Consider the following 16,904-nt stretch of genomic DNA (forward strand, 5'->3'; position numbering starts at 1 on the left):
GTTTATTAAGCCTGTCTTGTAAGTCATGTTAAATTTCAGAGAAAAGAAATGCAATCGAAACGTCTATTCGTCATCAGTCAGCGACAGCTTTTCAAAAGGACACCGATGGATTTAATTTTTTTTAAATTTCCCGTCATAATTTGTGTACTCTGAGGTGGTTCTTAATGCTCTACAGTACGTTGTGAATATTCAACATTGACTTGGCTTACCAACTCATGCTAGCAAACATATTGACATTGTTAGCTAAGCGTTCCGTGCGTGTCTGCATTCTGAATCCAACCGACATTCTTTTCCGACATTCGTCCTGCTTCCTCAGATGTTTGTCTGTTAAGGTAAGTGCTATTTTTTATTTGCTTAAAACACCGTATTTTTTCGCTATTCTGCTGTAAAATATCGATATAAACTTTAATTTGACGCCCATTTCAACCATCTCTTTGCCTTCCTTCCAGTGCCTAAAACAATTTTAATCACAAATATTTGTCTTGAAGTATGTGATTATTAGTAAACTTCCAATTATTATTACGTACTTTTTATGTTTTTACATATTTTCATACCGGTCAAATTGACCCACAACATAAAACAAAACCAAAGCCAAAGAAATGAACATTCATTCAGATTTAGGAATTTGATATTGCATCCACCTGTCACATGTGGGGAGTAGCTGGACCCAAGAGCAGGCGGAGGCAGATGTAAAATGATGAACAGTTTATTGAGCAAACATTATGGATGTGGTCCTGGATGTGTTGGCAGGCAGGCAGTGGACAGAACAGGCAGCTGGCTTGGTGGCAGGAATGACATGGGTTGGGAGCACGCTAGGAGAGGTTACAATACTTTGGCGAGGATTTCCTGGAACAGGCAGACTTAACTACCGGTGGTAATGAGGCTGATTGGAGACAGGTGCTGAAAACAGGGAGGGGAAGGGGGAGAAAGAGAGGACACAAAGAGCCCTCCAGGCTACTATAATGGAACTGCAGGGCAGTATATGACACCACGTTGATAATTAAAAAAAAAAAATCTATTGTTATCGGTGATACTGTCACTGTATTTATTTGGTATCAGAGTAATACCAAATCTTTCCGTATCACACTAACGGCAGTGACGAACTATCGCGAAGACCAGATTCTTGGTTCCTACAAGAACTTTGAGCTTGGAGTTCCAGGATATGATGCACTTGTTTATGTTCCTTCATAGATCAAGATGCCGGTCAAATAGAGGGCGGCATGGGGGGCTTTGGGCCCACAGCGCTGCTGGCTGAGTTTTGCCACACGGATGAACGACGACCTTTCCCCGTGTGGCAGGATGGACACGTGGGCATGTGTTTCAACCACCTGGTCCTCGGCATCTTGCCCCACACAGTGATGGCCACCCTCGCCGCCTTCTACCTGGGCGCGGCCAGGTAAACAAACATTGTATTTCCTCAAGTCACCAAAAGAAAACCAAAATAAGCTTATCACTGTGATGCACTTGCATATTCGCGGTTCACTATTCACAAATTCACCTGTTTTTTGTTTTTTTTGTCAAACCTTTCCCTACCTATTTCATGAAAACCCCACAAGGTGGTGCCTAAGCCCTGTATTAATTGGCTAGTTGTACATTGGTGTCAAGGAGCTTTGTCAAAATGATACATCTCAAATAAGGGACATCGCAAATAATAAGCAGGAAGTTTATTTTGTTTAGGTGTTCTTGGGGACCACATATTTGTCTCTTCCCTGTCGTTCTGTGGTGACTCCACCACACACACAAACACCCCCAAAGAAAAAGCATATTACACTTTGGCAGTGGGAGCCTAAGATACGAATGACCTGAGTTTTTCAAGATATGATTCGTCGTTCGGACGATTTTTTTGCTTTGACTTGGTAGCAAAAACTTGACATACGAGCGCTGTCTGGTGGCAGTGAATTCAAGCCAAACCACTTCACAACAAGCAGCAATTTGGCAGATAGAATGAGTGAGCAATTCTTTAAAAAAAAACATGCTTCAAGCTGTTTATTGCCACTCAGTTGAAGTTTTTTTTGTCAAACTAAACATTAAAGAGAAGTACACCTTGGGCAGCACGGTGAACCACTGGTTAGCACATCTGCCTCATAGTTCTGAGGACCCGGGTTAAAATCTGGCCTAGCCTGTGTGGAGTTTGCATGTTCTTCCCCGTGCCTGCGTGTGTTTTTTCCGGGTATTCCAGTTTCCTCCCACATTCAAAAAACATGCATGGTAGGTTAATTGAAGACTTTAAATTGCCCATTGGTGTGAATGTGAGTGCAAATGGTTGTTTGTTAATATGTGCCCTGCGATTGGCTGGCGACCAGTTCAGGGTGCACCTCTCCCAAAGAAAGCTGGCATAGGCTCCAGCATGTTCGTGACCCTAGTGAGTGCAGGCGGTGTATGGAAAATGAATAATTGAATGAATTACACGTGCATTTAGAACAACCAAGCAACTTTGCCTTAAGAATGCCCCCGCTAGCTTAATGCTAACACATAATTGGAAACACCACAGACGGGCTAACAAATAGCATCTATGAGGTGGTGTTATAACCCTTTAAGCAACATGTGGCCATCCAATATAACAATGCTCACTGGCATATACTACTCCATATATTCTACATAGAATGGGTAATATTACTGTGGCTTACTGAGGGTTGATCGATCTTCATCTATTTGTCTTATACTGCCCCCCAGTGGTCAAGGTACGCACACCAGAAGGAACAGCATAATGTCCACTGAATTGAAATGGTGTGCCAAAAACTGTTTAATTCTTTACATGTATTTAATTATGTAATCACTTAATGTTTTATAGAGTGAACTATAGAGTGTTATTTTTTTCATTAAAAAACATAACATTCTACTTTTTTTTGTGGGGGGTGGCACGGATTAATGGCATTTCCATTGCACGTATTAGGTGTCGCCCCGTGTGGGCGCTGCCCCCCTGCGGCTGGACTCTGCGTCTGCTGTCATCCCTGCTGGCCTCACTGCTGTTCACAGTCGACGTGGCTGTGGCGGGTGTGGCCCGGCGGGCGGACGTGTACCCGGATGCCCTCGCCGGCAGCTTTGGCGCCCTGGCCTGGCTGACCCATGTGGCCGCGGTGGCTGCCCTCCCGCAGGGGACTCGAGGGCCTCTGCTGTTGCCCCTGTCGGTGCTTCTGTGCATCCCCCACCTGGTTGTCACCTTCATGTTCTACCTCCAAAGTATGAAATTTGACAAATATTAGATTTTTTTTTTTTTCCCCCTGAGAATAAAAAAAAAAAAAAAAAAAAAACGAATAGTTTGGAGTAATTAGATGTGTATGATACACAACTAGTTACTGAAATTATTATCAAATTAGTTAAATAAAATCGTCAGATAATTCTGTTTAAAAAAAAAAAAAAAAAAAAATTGTAACATTTGACTATATGTGCGAGTATGGCAAGTATTGCAAAGTATGGAATTCTGACATTTATTTATTACACTAAGAATTAAAATCAAGAAAAAATAATTTGACATTCTCAAATGTCACAATTCTTCTTCAATTCTCTTTGACATGACACAAAAATAAAATAATAATAATTTGTGCTGTTGGGTTAATATGCAAGTATTGAAAAGTACGGAATTTGACATTTATATTTTTTAATCAAAAATGTATTTAATAATTTGTGACATGCGCAATTCTTGGTTAAAAAAAATATTTTGTGACATTTGAGTCAATACGAAAGTATGGGAAAGAATGGATTTTAGATTTTTGTTTGTAATTCAAAATAACTATAATAGTGTCACATTTAAGTAAATAGATCTGTATGAAATGTTGTAAATTATTTGGAGAAAAAAAAAGTAATTCTCAGGAAAACTTGAGTAAACATGGAGGTGTGAAAAATAGAGAAAACTTTGGAATATGACAAATTATTTGACTTTTTCTTTTTACCAAGAATTAAAATAAAAAAATTAAAATTGTGACATTTGAGTAAATGGAAAATAGAGAAAAATGTGGAATTTGACAAATTATTATTTTTTTTTAAATCAAGACTTAACTCTGTAGAGAGAATAGTATAGAACATTTTGGAATTTCACAAATTTCGATTTTTTTAAAATTTTTTTAAACAAAAATAAAAATTTGTGACACTTTAGTAAATGTGTATGAAACACACCTACAGTATTTACATAAATGTCACTAGCTGTTTCAAATAAAAATATTTTTAAATTTAAAATAGAAAAATCAAATTGTGAGTAAATAAATGCATATTATATATATAAAAAATATAAGGACGTTACCAGGGGAAAAAGTGGCAGGTCTTAGACTGGCAGTACTTTTGCTGACTTGAAAAGTGGGTGGCTTCAAACAAAAGGTGCTCTGTCCTGAGTTGTTTAACACATCCAGATGTAAATACCATGAAATAATATATGGAATTCTGACCTTTTGTCTCATATTCATCTTTTGATCTGAAATCCAAATGTCTTCAGTGTACAACAAAAACAAACAAATTGACCTTGGCGTTTCAATACTTTTGGAGGGGACCGTGTAATATATATATATATATATATGTATGTATGTATGTATGTATGTATGTGTTTTTCATTACCCAGAATTATCTGATCTTTTTTTTTAAGAGAAGTCCAGTAAGTAGGGTCTGGAAAAAAAAAAAAAGTATAATTTTGCTTTTTGAAATGTGTAGGAGCCTTGTATGTGATGCCGCCCGGACCCATCCAGTTGACCCGTTTGGTTCTGGCCGCCACCCGGACGCTCCCTGTGCTGCTCTACCTTCTGGGCGTGGTGTGTCCACCGTCAGGCCCGCGAGGACCTGCGTTACACATCCAAGATGAGGATGGCTTGCTGTTGCTTCCTGAGCAGGACACTGGCGAGATGGTGGCAGAGGATGGTAGTGGCTGCTTCTGCCGCCTTTTCTACCTCTGGTTGACGCCCCTCCTGCGGCGGGGCCGGCGAGGCGAGTTGGACCAGGCGGCCCACGTTTACCACCTACCCCGCAGCCTGCGCACTGCCGTCGTCCGCCGACATTTTCACCAGAGCTGGGTGGCATGCCGTGGGGGGGCAGCCCCTGATCCGTGGCCCCGGCCAGCCCAAAACTTCCAGGAGGATCTGCCTGAGTTGGAGGGCGACGTGAGCTTGCTGCGCGTCCTGCACGCCACCTTTGGGGGGCGCTATTATGCCCTGGGTGTGCTGAAGATGGTGGTCAACATGCTCAGGTTCTGCGGGCCTCTCCTTCTTAGCCTCCTGGTGGGCTTCATGGAGGATGAGGGGGCCCCGGTTAGCAGGGGCGCCTGGTGCTGCGCTGCACTCTTCGCCAGCACACTCCTCTGCGCCGTCCTCCAGAACGTCTTCACCTTCCAAGTGTCCAAGGTAGCATTTTTGTTATTGTCGTTTTTATTGTTTAGACAGCCAACAGAAATTGCATGCATTTAAACTGTTAGAAATGATTATGCAAATTATATTTGTCTCAGATATTTCTAAATAGTTGATACAATTGACAGTCGGCATAATTTTCAAGTCTTCGACCTTCAGAATACTGTTCAGATGTTTTTTATTTTTATTTTTTTTGAAAAGTCGTGCTCTTTACTGTATCAGTCTGTTAACCTGTTTCCCAGTTTGGTCACATGACATTCCACTTATAGGTGGTTTATCGCGGTTCATTGTTTGTGCCCCTGCTACTTCGTGTTTCTTTTAAGCATTAATTTTTTTTTAAATAGGTTTTTACAGTATACAGTGGTACCTTGATCCCTACCCCAAAAAACAATTTTTAAAGATGTTTTTAATAAAGCAAAAATAGAAATATAAGAGGCGGCACGGTGGCCGACAGGTTAGAGCGTCAGCCTCATAGTTCTGAGGACCGGGGTTCTGCTGCTCCTGTGTGGAGTTTGCATGTTCTCCCCGTGCCTGCGTGGGTTTTCTCCGGGCACTCCGGTTTCCTCCCACATCCCAAAAACATGCATTAATTGGAGACTCTAAATTGCCCGTAGGTGTGAATGTGAGTGCGAATGGTTGTTTGTTTGTATGTGCCCTGCGATTGGCTGGCCACCAGTTCAGGGTGTACCCCGCCTCCTGCCCGATGATAGCTGGGATAGGCTCCAGCACTCCTGCGAGAATAAGCGGCTCAGAAAATGGGTGGATGGATAGAAATATAAGAACATAATAAAAGAGACTGTAAATAAATAAACTGGTTTTATATAGTGAAATTTAGCCAATAATCACACACATGCACGTGTGCAAAAAAAATAAAAAAATAAATAACACAATTGGTCCACTCATGCAGGACACTCACATGCTGATGAAATCTAAGTCTGGATTGTAAAGCATTTTTGTTATTCCTCAAGGTTGCGCTGTCCGCCCGCGCTGCCCTGGTGTCGGCCATTTACGGCAAGGCACTGCGGGTGGGTGGCGCCGGTCTGTCCCACCTGACCTTGGGGGAAGTTGTCAACCTGATGAGTACTGACACGGACCGCGTGGTGAACTTCTTCAACAGCTTCCATGAGCTGTGGAGCCTCCCCTTCCAGCTTGCCCTTGCCCTCTACCTGCTCTATCTGCAGGTGTGTGAAAGTGTGTGTGATTTGAGAGAAAGTGAGTATGAGAATGTATCTGTGTGTGTGTGAGAGAACATGCAACATGCATCGTTACCTGCTGTTGCTGCAGGTGGGCTTGGCTTTCCTGGGCGGGCTGGGTGTGGCCTTTCTACTGGTCCCCTTCAACAAGTTCCTGGCATCTCGCATCCTCAGCAACAACCAGGACATGCTGCGCTACAAGGACGGCCGTGTTAAGGTGAGATCCTCCTGGTCCAGCCAGCACGTGTAGCCCAAATCACAGGACCGGAATCTATTTGTGGTGGTGGGTATCTGGTGGCTGGCCGGGGGGGGGGGCTGCTTGCGCGTCACTGTTTATGACCCAAAAAAAGGAATTTGATTTGAATGTTAATAGAATACTTTTTTTATGGAAGCTAATTTGCTTAAGTGAAAACAAATGCATTTAACAATACATTTATATTAAATTTAAACTAACACTTATTGAAAAACTGAGAATACATTAAAATATTTCAATAAAAATAATACAATTGCTTTCTTAAATAAACCAATATAATTAATTAATATAAGATGTCAAATCAAACAGTTACAGGGCTCTACACAAAGTTGGTTGCACCAGCGCATGATTGGGAGACACCCTTTTATGGGCGGTGGGTACAGCATGAACATACATGATGTAGTCGTATGTAATTAGCATACCGTAGCTCCATATGAAATAAAGATTGACAGTGACTCGTTATATCTACAAAAGATTTCACTGTGAATATGATGTTTGTCTGCAACAAGCAATAACTGACATAACAGGTAATTGCTTTTATTTAATTTGAAAAGCCAATTAAAACATTTTCAAATAAAAACAAAGCATAACAATAGGCATGCATTTGTTTCCATGTATTCTGTTTTTTGTTGTTGTTGGTTTTTTTTCGTAACGTAACAGCAGCATAACTTTAACTTAATATCAGCATACATTGGGGCGTTGGGCTAAGGGGGAAAAAAAGCAAGGTGTGATTTTAATATAAAACGTTCATTTGTTAACAAACGAGCAGAATGACATTTTTAGTAACAATATACTGTAGCAGCTTTCAAAACGTGCAATACAGAAAATTGCAACTAAATACGTTAATTGGACTCTTTTCAAAATAATTTTTTATGAAGAACTTCAACCGCCATTGCACCTGCTGGAGTGGGATGACGATCGACATTGTCAAAAATGTCTTTTTTTCCTGATACCAGAAGATCAAAATCTATTAGTAGCAGCAAAAATGTATACATGTCAGCCTGTCACAAATAAATGTATACAGTCTGTGAGAAACACTGAAAACCTCAGGAAAAGTGCCAGCGGTTGGTGGACTTCATGCAACACAGGTGTGAAGCAGGAACTCAATAAGAGTTCAGTGATTGTCAGGAATTTCAATACTTTTGTCCATGTGCCACTGACTACTTGTTGTTGCCATCCCAGCTTATGACGGAGATCCTGTTCGGGATCCGTGTCATCAAGTTCTACAACTGGGAGGCCCACTTCGCCCGTAAGGTGTCGGAATGTCGCCGCGGGGAGCTGTCCCACCTCAAGGCTGTCAAGTACCTGGACGCCATGTGCGTGTACACCTGGGCTGCGCTACCTGTGCTCATCTCCATCCTCACCTTCCTCACGTACGTGCTCCTGGGACACCGGCTCACCGCCGCCAAGGTGAGAACAAGAACAATCATACGTTTCAAAGATGTGTTTGTGTCCGTCCATGTGTGTGTATGTTTATATGCACACACACACACGCACCGTGTGTGTGTGCGCATGTGTGCGTGCGCGCGCATGTCTTCATCCGAACACGCAATGCTGACATTGAAATGAGGTGGCACCCCCTGCAGGTGTTCACCACTTTGGCCCTAGTGGGAATGCTGATTGTTCCTCTCAATGCTTTCCCGTGGGTACTGAACGGCATCCTGGAGGCCAAGGTGTCGCTAGAGCGCATCCAGCGCTTCTTCAAACTCACAAACCGGAATCTTCAGTCCTACTACGCCCTAGGTAGGCCCCGCCTCTTGCCGCTGACGCCGCCAGGACGTGACAACATAGCGTCGTAGTGTGATGTTGTAGTGTGATATAGCAGCGGGATACGATAGTGTGAGGTCATAGCATGACATTGTATCACATCATAGCGTGCCATCATACTGTGAAATCATAGCATACCGTGATAATGTCGCTGTTGTTTCCTGAGGAGCCTATAATAATTTGACTCCTATTTTTGACAGGTTCTTTTGTGTATAACATAAATAACAGGTCCTGACTGTCGTATAAAGACCGTCAAATCATCCTAGGTCAGTACCAAGATCAATATGAGAAGGAGCAGCTTTAAAGGAACACAGTTAGAACTTCGTCCGATATCTGCTAAGGTTACTCTGTCGAGGCAGGGGCTAACTTGAACAGACGGGCTGGCGTTTCACAGGCAGCTGTTAGAACCTAGGAGAATCTTTCTCGACACCGGCTTAAGCAAGCTCCCGTCGCCCTTTACAGTCCATTGTTTAATATGCAAGGTGAACTGAGAGCTCCCTCAGTACCATAGGTGCAGGGGAGCCTGGGGTAAGAGAGATCTGACGCACATCACACTGTAAGGCGTCAATACATTGAACACAGCTGAGAAAGTTAACATGGTACACAGCAATAGAGGATGTCGTTGTTATCATGGAAAACAATCTCCAATATTTTTTTTTTTGGTTTACAGACAGTGTCAAAAGTGTTTGTTTTATTTGCAGTGTGGCCTGAAGATGAACACACGGCGGTGCTGTTGAGTCAGGGGACATTCAGCTGGCAGGGGCTCCAGGGGGACGCTGAAGGGGAACACGGCGCTCCCTCTGGACATATGCAGCTATTGCACAACCTCAATCTGAACATAAGAAAGGTGCACTAACACAAACAACATAATCGTGACATTACCATGACGAAGTGTGTGTGTGTGTGTGTGTGTGTGTGTGTGTGTGTGTTGTTTTTTCAGGGCTCCCTAACCGTGGTGGTCGGGAAGGTTGGATGTGGGAAGAGTTCCTTGCTGGCTGCCATCACTGGAGAACTCAGCAGGTAAGGCACCAACATAAAACAAAAAGAAAAAGCAATACACACTGGTGGAGTTCATTCTTGAGATGCTCAGAGCCCAAGTCTCACATGATGAAATTGAATTTGATTTATGTATTTCGATTTAAAATAAACTACCATGTTAAGAAGTATTAGTAAAATAAAATGTTTACATTTTTGTTTATTATATAATTGGTTAAATAATTACCATTAATTATTCTATCACAGGTCGGTATTGTTCTGATTATGATATTATTACTAAAGCATTAGAAAAATATTTATTTTGTTATTTATGAAATAATTAGGTAATTATAATTAAGTTGATCAGAAATAATTAAATATCCATTCATCCAGTAACACTTAGCCTCACTAGGGTCGTGGGCGTGCCGTAGCCTATTCCAGCTCTCTTTGGGCGAAAAGCAGGGTACATCCTGAACTGGTCGCCAGACAATCGCAGGGCACTTATAAACAAACAACCGTTCGCACTCACTTTCACACCTACGGGCAATTTAGAGTATTCAATTAACCTGCCATGCATGTTTTTTGGGATGTGGGAGGAAACCGGTGTACCCGGAGAAAACCCACGCAGGCACGGCGAGAACATGCAAACTCCACACAGGTGAGGCCAGATTTGAACCCGGGTCCTCAGAACTGTGAGTCAGATATGCTAACCAGCTGTTCATCATGCCGCCATAATTAAACATGAATTTTGAATTATTTTATTACAAATTATTCTACAGAGGCAGCACGGTGGACGACTGGTTAGAGCGTCAGCCTCACAGTTCTGAGGACCCTGGTTCAATCCCCGGTCCCGCCTGTGTGGAGTTTGCATGTTACCCCGTGCCTGCGTGGGTTTTCTCCGGGCACTCCGGTTTCCTCCCACATCCCAAAAACATGCATTAATTGGTGACTTTAAATTGCCCGTAGGTGTGAGTGCGAATGGTTGTTTGTTTGTATGTGGCCTGCGATTGGCTGGCAACCAGTTCAGGGTGTACCCCGCCTCCTGCCCGATTACAGCTGGGATAGGCTCCAGCACGCCCGCGACCCTAGTGAGGAGAAGCGGCTCAGAAAATGGATGGATGGATTGATTATTCTACAGACACTGAGTAAAATCATATTTTTCTAATGTAATAATTAGTTAATTAATTAGAATGATTACAAATAAAATAAAAACTGATGGCTTTGTCTAAAAAAATCAACGTGGCCTTTGACCGCAAAGGTTTGCCCAGCCCTACTTTAGATGCTCAGTGTGCCGAAGTCTCAGGAGATGTTGACGATGCATATTGCGGCGGCGTCTGTCCTCTGCAGGCACAGCGGCGTGGTGTACGTGGCAGATCTCGAGCGTGGCCTGGGCCTGGCGACGCAGGAGCCATGGATCCAGCACGGCTCCGTGCGGGACAACATCCTGTTCGGCAAAAGCTACGACGCATCCTTCTACCGGGCCGTAGTGGAGGCGTGCGCTCTGGCCGACGACCTCGCGGTAAGTTGGCCACATAATTTACAAACTTGTTAATGGGTAAATCATTCAGGACATCTTGGGTTGTGTTTTATTTCTCACATGCCCAAAATTTAAATGAGTATAGACATTTTTCAAATTTAACACATCCTTCCTTGTTTGAAAAATAATTTAACCACCTTCAAAATGTTCAAGTAATTTCTGACATATTGGAAAGTATTTTTCACGTTCCCAAAAATGTCCACGTTTTTCCCTTAACATTTTCCATGCCGAAATTCCCAAATTAATGGAGACGTATGCCATACTTACATCCTCTTCCAAATTTCCCAACTGATTCAGACAATTCCAACTTCCAATTCTTCAGCTCACTCAGGAAAATCGTGCCTTCCATACTCAAGTAGCAGTTTACATTTAATCAAATCTCATTATATTAGCACCATAATTCACAATTTGTAACATTTCCTACATTTCAATTAGTTTTGCACCATTTCAGTTTAGCGTCAGCTCTTCTGAATCTTTGACATTTTCTTTCTCTTTTTTACAGCAATTGTGTTATGTAGTTATTGCAAATATTGTATTATGGTCTATTATGTCAGATTTTGCCAAACGGTGACCGCACTGAAGTGGGTGAGAATGGTGTCACGCTGAGTGGAGGCCAGAAGGCCCGATTGGCCCTTGCCAGGGCGGTTTACATGGTGAGATGCATTTGACAGCATCACATTTGCATCAAACAGCTATGAAATTAATGTTAAACATTATTTTAATGTATACATGTTTGTGTCTCCAGGACAAAGACGTATACCTCCTGGACGACCCGCTGGCAGCGGTTGATGCTCAGGTGGCTCGGCACCTCATGTGCAAGTGCATCCTGGAGCTGCTGGCGGGAAAGACCAGAATCCTTTGCACACACCGCATCGAGCTGGTGGATGCCGCTGACGTGGTTGTCGTAATGGAAAACGGCAACATTGTCAAGACTGGTAAAGTCAGATTGATTGATTGATTAGGTTTATGGACAGTGTGCAGTTAAATGAATCAATATCAGATTTAGCAGAAAGCTAATTTCCATCTGTAGTGGAGAACATCAAATAAACAAGCATTTAAAACCCCAGACTGGGGTACACAACAACTAACACGAACTCATAAAATATACAAAAATATATCACACTCATTAATTATGAAATTCCACCATTTATATGACTGTGCCTCTTACAGAGATTCTAGTAAATTGTGATAGAGTGAACCCTTTTCCAGGCCCACCTGCAATACGTGACAATCTGTGATAAGAGAGACCATATAAAAAGGTTTATAGTTTACCTTTTTTAAACTCTTTAAACACATTTAAGCTGATTTAAACACACTTGCGTGTTAAAGTGCACTTTTTTAAATATCCGTTAGTACCTGTTCTCACTTTCTCACTGTCAAGAAAAAAGAGACTATCGTATAATATCACTTTGAGAAAATGAAGACTCACTCGTACAGTTCTCCAATAAAGAAAAATGTGCTTGCTTTGTTTTTTTTTTTTTTTTTTTTTTTTTTTTTTGTTACTTCCAGTAGAAGTTTATCGTGACAGTAACATGAAACAAAACAGAATGAAACCTTGTACAGTGGTTACAGAAAGTATTCAGAATTTAGCCAGCCATTTGCTAAAATCATTTAAGTAAATTTTTTTCCCTCATTAATGTACACACAGCACCCCATATTGACAGAAAAAAACTGAATTGTTGAAATGTTTGCAGAGTTATTAAAAAAGAAAAAGTGAAACATCATACAGCCATAAGTATTCAGACCCTTTGCTCAGTAATTAGTAGAAGCACCCTTTTGATTTTTTCACACCTGGATTTGTGATCCTCTGCCGTTCCTCCTTGCAGTTCTGTCAGGTTGGATGGTGAGTGTTGGTGGACAGCCATTTTCAGGTCTCTCCGGAGATGCTCAATTGGGTTTAAGTCAGGGCTGTGGCTGGCCCATTCAAGAACAGTCACGTAGTTGTTCTGAAGCCACTCCTTTGTTATTTCAGATGTGTGCTTAGGGTCATTGACTTGTTGGAAGGTGAAACCTCGGCCCAGTCTGAAGTTCTGAGCACTCTGGAGAAGGTTTTCGTCCAGGATAGCCCTGTACTTGGCCGCATTCATCTTTCCTTCGATTGCAACCAGCCGTCATGTCCCTGCAGCTGAAAAACACCCCCACAGCATGATACTGCCACCACCATGCTTCACTGTTGGGACTGTATTGGACAGGTGATGAGCAGTGCCTGGTTTTCTCCACACATACCGCTTAGAATTAAGGCCAAAAAGTTCTATCTCGGTCTCATCAGACCAGAGTATTTTATTTCTCACCATCATGGAGTCCTTTAGGTGGTTTTAGCAAACTCCAGGCGGGCTTTCATGTGTCTTGCACTGAGATGAGGTTTCCGTCGGGCCACTCAGCCCCGAGTGGTGGAGGGCTGCAGTGATGGTTGACTTTCTAGAACTTTCTCCCATCTCCCGACTGCATCTCTGGAGCTCAGCCACAGTGATCTTTGGGTTCTTCTTTACGTCTCTTACCAAGGCTGTTCTGTCAGTTTGGCCGGACCGCCAGCTCTAGAAAGGGTTCTGGTCGTCCCAAACGTCTTCCATTTAAGGGTTATGGAGGCCACTGTGCTTTTAGGAACCTTAAGTGCAGCAGAATATTTTTTGTAACCTTGGCCAGATTTGTACCTTGCCACAATTCTGTCTCTGAGCTCTTCAGGCAGTTCCTTTTGAACTCATGATTCTCATTTGCTCTGACATGCACTGTGAGCTGTAAGGTCTTACATAGACAGGTGTGTGGCTTTCCTAATCAAGTCCAATCAGTATAATCAAACACAGCTGGTCTCCAATGAAGGTGTAGAACCATTTTAAGGATGATCAGAAGAAATGGACAGCACCAGAGTTAAATGAGTGTCACAACAAAGGGTCTGAATACTTATGGCTGGGTGATATTTCAGTTTTTCTTTTTTAATAAATCTGCAAAAATTTCAACAATTCCGTTTTTTTTCTGTCAATATGGGGTGTTGTGTGTACATTAATGAGGACCAAAAAATGAACTTAAATGATTTTAGCAAATGGCTGCAATATAACAAACAGTGAAAAACTTAAGGGGGTCTGAATACCTTCCGTACCCACTGTATATTTAAACACCAAACCGCATAATGTCATCTCACCACAGTCTGCTAGCTTAATGCCAACAAATAATGCAAAACGCCATAGATGTGCTAATCGAAACTAGCATCGATGTTATGGTCATTCAAAACCTAATTGCTACTTTAACAGCAAATACGGAGCAGCAACGCATACAAACAGCACAGACAACCAATACTCATACATTCCCTTTGCTTTGTGGGAACAGTGACTACTGGAGCTTATAGTTGGGGACTCTCTCTGCCTCTTCTTCTTGCTCTTAATTATGCTGCATGTTTTCAGTAGAGCTCAGTGCTGCCTGGCATGTTGTGGCACAATGTGCTACTACACTTTGGTACTATTCTAAGTCTGGACTTTTCAGTACACTGTAAAACCCATAAAATATGATTGCTTAAAAAATCAGCAATAAAGCGCAGGCGCAAACAATAATTTGCCTTATAGTGGGGATCACTTAATTGCTGGAATGTTGGTGCTGTTTTTACTGAACAGTGACACAAAAGGCAGATGAAGGCGATCTTTGCCAAACAGTGTGAAAGGGCTAAACTGTGATGTTGTGGTCTTGTTTTTGTCTTCAGGTTCGCCAGCAGAGATCCTTCCTTATCTAGAAGATGCACCAAATAAACACAACAACAAGCGCAACTGGAAAGAAAAAGGTGCATAAAGTGCTTATTTTTCTTATGTTCTTTTTCCAATTTTTTATTTTGACGGTGGGGTGGTGCCTTTTGTGTTACCAAAAGGTGAGGATGAGGAGGAGGAGATTCCCTCCAGTGAGCTTCGTCTGGGCAATGACGGTAGCGAAGATTCGGGGTTGGAGAAGAAGCAGGCGGGAGGCCTGTCATGGAAAGTGTATCACATGTACTGGGCGGCGGTGGGCGGTGTCCTGGCCACCTCCATTTTGATGTCACTATTTGCCATGCAAGGTTTGCATCCACTTAGCCCCTTTCACACTCACGTTTAAAGCCGGCTTTTCCACGAGTCGCCACCTTGTGCGAAAGTTACCAATATGTGGTAAAGGTGCCGATGTCCGAGGTTGTAACAGAGGCGGAACAAAGGATGTTTGAAAGAGGATAGTGGGTATGAAGTTTAGCACCCGACACTCACTTCTCTCATCGTTTTGTGTTAAAAGCATTTGTTGCTGTCAGCTTTTTCCTGGCTTGTGGACATTTTTAAAATTGTGTTTCCGTAGTGGAGGTTTGAGTGACTCTGAGGTTGTAACACTGATTTGAGACTGTACAGGGTTTTCCTGGCTCAAATTGAGGCATAGGTGGAACAATTTTAATCATTGGTACAGGTGAGTATTTAAGGACTTATCTCACTGGCAGAGGGAGCGTCATTGCGACTCAGGAAACCAAAATATTGCTTGCGCTCTCACCAGGGCGAAGAGACGTCCCGGAGACGGCGTGGCGTGTGGTCTCCCGAGACGTCACAAAGACAATTTGCCTGATTTTCCCCAAGGCAGCATCTCTGTGATGTCTCGGAGATGTCAGAGAGGCGTCTCCGAAGTCGCGGACAGAATTTGTCTCCTAGATGTCTCCAAGACCTGCAGGAGACTTGAAAAAGTCTCCGAAAGGCTTCCGATGTAATTGTCTCCAGGAGACGTCGCAGAGCCATCTCTGCAACCAGTGGAGACTCGAGTCGCCATCAGCCAACTAGTTTCCAGGCCAGTTAGATAGGGGTCTAAGTATTTATAGTGGGTACGGAAAGTATTCAGACCCCCTAAAAATTTTGCTAAAATCATTTAAGTTAATTTTCTTCCTCATTAATGTGTACATTAATGAGCACCCCATATTGACAGAAAAAAACAGAATTGTTGAAGTTTTTGGAGATTTATTAAAAAGAAAAACTGAAATATCACACAGCCATAAGTATTCAGACCCTTTGCTGTGAGACTCATATTTAACTCTGGTGCTGTCCAGTTGCTCAATATTTAGTAGAATAGAAGCACCCTTTTGAGCTAATACAGCCATGAGTCTTTTTGGGAATGATGCAACATGTTTTTCACACCTGGATTTTGGGATCCTCTGCCATTCCTCCTTGCAGATCCTCTCCAGTTCTGTCAGGTTGGATGGTGAACATTGGTGGACAGCCATTTTCAGGTTTCTCCAGAGATCCTCTATTGGGTTTAAGTCCCTTTCTTCTGATCATCCTTGAGATGGTTCTACACCTTCATTGGAGTCCAGCGGTTTGATTACACTGATTGAACTTGATTAGGAAAGTCACACACCTGTCTATATAAGACCTTACAGCTCACAGTGCATGTCCGAGCAAATGAGAATCATGAGGTCAAAGGAACTAACTGAAGAGCTCAGAGACAGAATTGTGGCAAGACCTTAGACTGGGCCAAAGGTTCACCTTCCAACAAGACAATGACCCTAAGCACACAGCTAAAATAACGAAGGAGTGGCTTCAGAACAACTCTGTGACTGTTCTTGAATGGCCCAGCCAGAGCCCTAACCTAAACCCAATTGAGCATCTCTGGAGGGACCTGAAAATGGCTGTCCACCAACATTCACCATCCAACCTGAAAGAACTGCAGAGGATCTGCAAGGAGGAATGCCATAGGATCCCCAAATCCAGCTGTGAAAAACTTGTTGCATAATTACCAAAAAGTGTCATGGCTGTATTAGCTCAAAAGAGTGCTTCTACTAAACAATGAGCAAAGGGTCTGAATACTTACGGCTGTGTGATATTTCAGTTTTTCTTTTTAATAAATCTGCAAAAATGTCAACAATTCTGTTTTTT

At 42.6% G+C, this 16,904-nt stretch overlaps 1 protein-coding gene across 6 annotated transcripts in view; it reads left to right on the forward strand.

Moving 5' to 3' along the window:
• Window positions 1-244: 244 nt before the first annotated feature.
• abcc10 (ATP-binding cassette, sub-family C (CFTR/MRP), member 10) overlaps window positions 245-16,904 on the forward strand; it is a 45,643-nt gene continuing 28,983 nt past the window's right edge. For 4 of the 6 annotated variants that reach the window (XR_009768823.1, XR_009768824.1, XM_061680293.1 and 1 more), the window contains exons 1-15: window positions 245-332; window positions 1,192-1,396; window positions 2,894-3,180; window positions 4,639-5,321; window positions 6,293-6,505; window positions 6,609-6,734; window positions 7,953-8,180; window positions 8,357-8,513; window positions 9,239-9,384; window positions 9,478-9,557; window positions 10,860-11,031; window positions 11,604-11,702; window positions 11,795-11,984; window positions 14,738-14,815; window positions 14,900-15,082. Coding sequence is in view for 2 of the 6 variants with exons in the window: in XM_061680293.1 (XP_061536277.1) it covers window positions 1,221-1,396; window positions 2,894-3,180; window positions 4,639-5,321; window positions 6,293-6,505; window positions 6,609-6,734; window positions 7,953-8,180; window positions 8,357-8,513; window positions 9,239-9,384; window positions 9,478-9,557; window positions 10,860-11,031; window positions 11,604-11,702; window positions 11,795-11,984; window positions 14,738-14,815; window positions 14,900-15,082 (2,818 nt within the window). In the remaining 4 variants the exon portion in view is untranslated. The remainder of the gene's footprint in view (window positions 333-1,191; window positions 1,397-2,893; window positions 3,181-4,638; window positions 5,322-6,292; window positions 6,506-6,608; window positions 6,735-7,952; window positions 8,181-8,356; window positions 8,514-9,238; window positions 9,385-9,477; window positions 9,558-10,859; window positions 11,032-11,603; window positions 11,703-11,794; window positions 11,985-14,737; window positions 14,816-14,899; window positions 15,083-16,904) is intronic. The other 2 variants (XR_009768825.1, XR_009768826.1) reach the window with 2 other exon arrangements.

Source organism: Phycodurus eques, chromosome 6 (genome assembly GCF_024500275.1).
Source record: "Phycodurus eques isolate BA_2022a chromosome 6, UOR_Pequ_1.1, whole genome shotgun sequence".
Taxonomy (NCBI): domain Eukaryota; kingdom Metazoa; phylum Chordata; class Actinopteri; order Syngnathiformes; family Syngnathidae; genus Phycodurus; species Phycodurus eques.